The sequence below is a fragment of the Camelina sativa genome, chromosome 4 (genome assembly GCF_000633955.1).
Source record: "Camelina sativa cultivar DH55 chromosome 4, Cs, whole genome shotgun sequence".
NCBI classification, from domain to species: Eukaryota; Viridiplantae; Streptophyta; class Magnoliopsida; order Brassicales; family Brassicaceae; genus Camelina; species Camelina sativa.
In genome coordinates this window covers 27,246,877-27,253,040 of record NC_025688.1, presented here as the reverse complement: position 1 = coordinate 27,253,040, position 6,164 = coordinate 27,246,877, and the positions used below count along the sequence as shown (strand labels likewise).

Here is a 6,164-nt window from a genome sequence, read left to right as displayed (position 1 = left end):
GATCAATGTATTAAGTTAACTTAAAAAACAAAAATCAATTATTTTTAGTTTATCTTTTCATTTTAGTCTCCTGATTCTTGACTGTGTTTAATAAAGTAGTAGTATCCAACGGAGGACCAAGAATTTAGTTGATTATTAATGAAAATTTCCATATAATTTAGCAAAATGAGCGAAAGAAATTAGAGATCTTCTTGGGCCTAATAATAGAGATAAAATGGGCCTGATGAAGCTCACAATGTAATATCGCAAGTGCGATAAAACTCATTTGGGAGGCAAGAACTCAAAAAGTGCAGCGTAAAGTCTCCACGTGTACATGTACGGAAAGATACGTGGATTATTTATTGGCTCAATACTGATCCCTTCCCACAAGCTGAGTCACCGTGCCTCTCTACACGTTTCAATAGTGAACTCAACACGTCACACACCTTTACCCAATCTTCATGACCGCCCAAAACTTGGTCTTTTCGGTTCTTTGATTATAAAGCAGGAATTAAAACAGATCGATAAGAATCATCTGAAGTATAAAAAATATAGACAGGAATTATTAAGTTTTCATCGTCAAAGTAAAACAGTTTCTTGAGAGTTATTTGTGTAAGTTTTAAAATGGCGTCAGAGCAAGCAAGGAGGGAGAACAAGGTGACGGAGAGAGAAGTTAAGGTGGAGAAAGACAGAGTCCCGAAGATGACGAGTCATTTCGAGTCCATGGCCGAACAAGGCAAAGATTCCGATACGCATAAGCATCAAACAGAAGGTGGTGGTGAGACACAGTTCGTGTCACTCTCAGACAAGGGGAGTAACATGCCGGTTTCTGATGAAGGAGAAGGGGATACAAAGATGAAGAGGACTCAGATGCCTCACTCCGTTGGAAAATTCGTGATGAGCAGCGAATCTGGCACGACGGGGAAGAAGGAGCATGAGAAGGCGTCGCTGGAGGATATACGTGGACATAGAGCCAATGCTCAGCAGAAGTCAATGGATATGATACGGGCAGCAGAGGAACGGTATAACAAGGCTAAGGAAGGTTTGAGCCATGGTGGGCAAGAAGCTCGTAGCAGAGGTGGTCATGAAATGGAGGGAAAAGGGAGGGACAGTGGTGTCCATGTTTCTCACTTCAAGGATATTGGTAGTGGCCAAGGAGCTGCTGCTGTCTTCGACCATGAAGCTCGTGGCAGAGCAGGAGAAGAAAAAGAGAGTGGTGCCCATGGTTTTCATGGGGAGAAAGCACGACATGCTCAGTTCTTATCTGCCGGAGGTGAGGAGATGAAAGAGCGTGAACGTCAAGAATCAACAGGTGGTGGTGGTCGGAGTGCAACAGGTACAGTGGCTGAGAAAGGACGGCAAGCTAAAGAAAGTGTTGGACAAGGTGCTCAGAAAGCGGGAAGCGCTGCAAGTGAGAAAACTCAGAGAGCTTCCAGTTACGTGACAGAGAAGGGAAGGGAAACTGGACAAGTGGCGGCTCAGAAAGGACAAGAGGCAAAGGAACAAGCTGTGAGAGCTAAAGATTACACTATGGAGAAAGCTGGTGAAGCTAAAGACACAGCGGCTGAGAAAGCTCGGAGAGCTTCTGAGTATGCGACGGAGAAAGGAAGGGAAACGGGAAACACGGCGGCTGAACAGGCTGCGAGAGCAAAAGACTACACTCTGCAGAAAGCAGTTGAAGCTAAAGACATTGCGGCTGAGAAAGCTCAGAAAGCTTCCGAGTATGTGACAGAGAGAGGGAAAGTAGCTGGGAACGTTGCATCTCAAAAGGGACAAGAGGCGGCTTCAATGACAGCTAAAGCAAAAGATTACACTGTTCAGAAAGCCGGTGAAGCGGCTGGGTACGTAAAGGAAGCAACGGTGGAAGGAGGAAAAGGAGCCGCACATTACGTCGGAGTGGCAGCTGAGAAAGCGGCTACGGTTGGGTGGACAGCGGCACATCTCACCACAGAGAAAGTAGTGCAAGGGACAAAAGCGGTTGCTGGTACAGTCGAAGGAGCGGTGGGGTACGCGGGGCATAAGGCGGTGGAAGTAGGATCTAAGGCGGTGGATTTGACTAAGGAAAAAGCTGCGGTGGCTGCCGATACGGTGGTTGGGTATACGGCAAAGAAGAAAGAAGAAGCTCAACACAGAGACCAAGAGATGCACCAGGTATTGCACAACTTTTAGTTAAGCTAGATATTTTCTATGCATGTTTTTGTATGATGTTGTTACGTGGTTCACAAGAAACTCAATAAACTGTGTGTTTTGGATTTGTTTTGAGGGAGGTGAGGAAGAGAAGCGACCAGGGTTTGTCAAAGAAGCAAGGAGAGGCTTTGGAGAAGAGTACGGAGAAGAAAGAGAGAGTGAGAAAGATGTATACGGTTATGGATCAAAAGGAATGTCCGGAGAAGCGAGGAGAGATGTTGGGGAGGAGTACGGAGGAGAAAGAAGGACTGAGAAAGATGTCTTCGGATATGGAACAAAAGGAATGGTCGGAGAAGCGAGGAGAGATGTCGGAGAGGAATACGGAGGAGGAAGAGGCAGTGAGAGATATGTCCAAGAAGGAGGAGTTGGGGCGGGAGGAGTGCTTGGGGCAATCGGCGAGACTATAGCTGAGATTGCGCAAACGACTAAGAACATTGTGATTGGAGATGAGCCTGTGAGGACGCATGAACCTGGAGCTACTGATCCTGAGTATGTGATGAGACAGCAACATGGACAACGTTGATGGAGAAATGTTTTAGGGGTTTTTTGCTTTCTTTAAAGAGGGTCTTTTGTTTTTATGTATATGAATAAAGTTCTGTTTCAAAGAGTTTTATGGTAAATAACAAAAAAGCTCTGTTTCTGTTTGAAAGGTTTGAAGAATATGTTAGTTGTTGGTTCCTTCTGTACTAAGCTTGATCCTACTCTTGAATACTAAGTTGGTAAACTTTTAACATTTTGCGCAATCTGTATGTGTATTAGCAAAACATAGAAAGGCAGAAACAGTTATTCGTTTTCAAAACGTAATGACATTTCATGCGAGTGTAAAAAAAGAAGACCTTCTCACACTTCTCGAGATTTCATGTGACTGCATATGGTTTCAGGGTGAGTGTATCATTAACTGTGACTGCATATGAGGTGAGGGTAAATTTAAGCATGATGTGCATGGCATTAGAAAATATCGTGTGCTTCAATTGTTAATTAATGCTCTGTACAACTGTATTTTTATGAGTTCATCTAGCTCATAATTTAATCAAATCTAAAATAAGATCCACCGATTTTCATTTCTTACATATATATAAATCTACCAAAGAATAAGAGGAAGAATAAAACTCTCCAGAATCACCGGCGAAAAGATGAATAGATGATTATAATGAGTAAGTTGTAGATACTTTTTTTTGGTCGTCTCCACTTATTTTCACACTCTTGCAGATATGAAAGAAGTATAGCGTTTGATTAGGCACGAGTGGATTACACTTCCTTGTTCATTATTTCAGTGATATAATAATTGATATACAATTATCGAAACTTTACAAATAATTGAACTCATATATGGCTCTTCGCCTGTGTTACTCTTCGTACCAGACGTGGGGTGGGGCATATGAAAAAATAAGGGATCTCATATCTAACACGCACGTATTAATCGGTGTAAGAGTACGTAAAGTCAAAGTTGGACCCACTTACATCCATGAAATTATATTTTTCCTTTTTTTTTTTGTATTCTTTAATCTTTTTTTACCTACCAATCCTACTTTTATGAGTTCTTCTTTTTCACATCCTTCTTATTCTTTGGTAATAATAAATCTATGTTCGAAAAGTGTATTTATTAGCTGGCAAGTACACAAAATATCTATCTCTATACAAAATATTTCAAATCAAACCCATAATTTACCTGTAAATTAAGCTTATACTACCAACAAATCTTTTAATATTTGTAAATTTAAAGATCGATAGTTTTGTAAAGACTATGATTTATTATTCTTCACACAAAACATTTGAATTTATAAAAAACTTTCCAATAAATGATGGTTTACTATTTAAACACAAAATCTGACTTATAAAAAAAAACGACGCCGTTTTAATACACTAAAAGATACAGTTTAAAATATCTATCAAGCTCCGTGAAATTAACACTTTCAAGTTAGAGTATCTAGTGCAGTGTCTGTTCAAGTAAGTTGCTGATCTCTAGTTTTTTTGTCGGTAGAGAAATTCTCAATTGGCGTACGCCAACTACCTCAAAGCCAATCTTACCATCAGGCATTAACTTGTAATAAGTGATTACCTTTTAGACATGATGAATGGACAAAAGTATAGAGTAACTTTGGTGCTAGATGTTACGAGAGACCGGTTATACTTAGGCAACGGTTTTAAAAATGTAGTTAAACCCCTTAGGCATAGGGATGACGACCAGATTAGTTTTGATATAGAAGGTCTTTCACCTCCTGGGTATTAACCTCCTCAATATACAAATAATATAATATGATGCACATATGATGCCCAACACATTTATACGAGGTTTTAAGTACAAAACTTAGATGGAGAAGAAATTAAACTTCATGAAAATATGAAGTCTGAAATAAGGCTTAAATGCCACTGTAGTATCATCAATATACTAGGTGTGACTTATTATATTTTTATAATATAGTTAATTACATAAGTTATTTTATTATTTTTGGGTTTGTTAAAAATTTATAGCCATCTAAGAAGATTTATTCTTTTTATTATTTTTTGCACTTGAAATGGAAAACATTATAAATAATAATGAAATTATATTTTTCTCAATAAAGAGATTTTTTTCTCATCTACAATTTATTACATATGATATTAAAATATTTAGTCTGTTTGTTCATGTAATTATATATTCTCATTATTTTCAGATATAATTTTTAGGATTATGCACACAAAAACAAGAGATTACTTAATTTTCGTTTAATTTTTAACATCTATACTGGGATTACACTTAGAAATAAAAGAAAAAACATATAAACGAGTATACCATATAGTGCCCCTAAAACAAAAATCTGTTGAGATCACAAAATAAGGACGACAAGGTCAAATTGGTAAGATTATATGGCTTTGATGCGCGGATCCAAACCGACCCGGTTTAAAAGTATTCGGATCCTGTTTTGCTAGATTGATTCTCGCATATAAGTACTCCCGTATCCAAACACGTCAGTTGCCTGGAAATAAAAATGCAATTAAACAATTTACACTAATTACGATATACAAAGATATCCAATCAACAAAATACTAACCATATTTTAAATCTTTTAAATAGTAAGTGGTTTAGGAAATATCCAATATTTCCGGATTCATCTACCTATTAAAATTTAAAAACATAAATAACATCGGATTAGGAAATAATTAAGTCATTAATTAGAGCCTAGTTACCATAAAATGTGAAGTGAATTACACAAATCTTATTTCATCATTCATATATATATTCTCGAATCCTACATACCATAAGAGATGGAGCTGTTGCTAAATTTTAGTAACCTTTTGAAATTGATACATTTAGATATTGGGAACTTCTAAATCTTAGAAACTAACAGTGAAATTTATTTTTAACATTAATGAATTTTTATTTATTTATTTCATCAATTACAAAAAAAACAAATCTTTGCAAAAACTTGTTACCCACGAAATTCAAAATTTATCACTTCTTCAATTAGTTAATGATATAATGATAATTCCAAACTTTTGTTTCCCTATTAATTTCGAAATCGTAACAATATAAAATTGCATTCATATTTTTGGAAATTCAAATATATATACGTTATAAATAATTGAGAATATTGCTTAAGTTAACACTCGGCAACTCTTAAAACCATTTTAAAATGTATGCACTTCTTTGATTATATTGGCTGCAAATGCTTTCACAGGCATTGCAATGATCAGAGCTGCAAATGCTTTCACAAGCCCTACAATGATCAAGGCTTTCAATCAACTTACTTCCCTTTAGTGTAACTATTAAATATAGTGACATAAGATTTTTAGTTTTTGTAAAATTCACAATTCTTTCGAGTGTAAAGACTAAGATGGAAAAAGAAGAGTCCATGGAAAGTTTCATGCTTTTATGTAAAGACTAAGATCATGCCAAGGTGATCCATAACTCTTAACTAATTTTCTTTTGTTAATGCTATAATTGATGCTGCTTTGTAACCCTTTAGAACGTTTCAACAATACCACTAAGCCTTCTCTTTTGTATGTTGTAGACCTAT

At 36.9% G+C, this 6,164-nt stretch overlaps 1 protein-coding gene across 2 annotated transcripts; it reads left to right on the top strand.

The window, feature by feature from the left end:
* On the top strand, nt 502-2,901 carry LOC104782765 (seed biotin-containing protein SBP65-like). Of its 2 annotated transcripts, none has more exons than XM_010507784.2 (2): nt 502-2,130; nt 2,247-2,901. In XM_010507784.2, the coding sequence occupies exons 1-2, from the start codon at nt 604-606 to the stop codon at nt 2,571-2,573; spliced, it is 1,854 nt and encodes a 617-aa protein (XP_010506086.1). In that variant the 5' UTR covers nt 502-603; the 3' UTR covers nt 2,574-2,901. The 2 variants fall into 2 exon arrangements, with proteins under 2 accessions (XP_010506086.1, XP_010506084.1); XM_010507782.2 differs by having other exon boundaries at nt 2,243-2,899.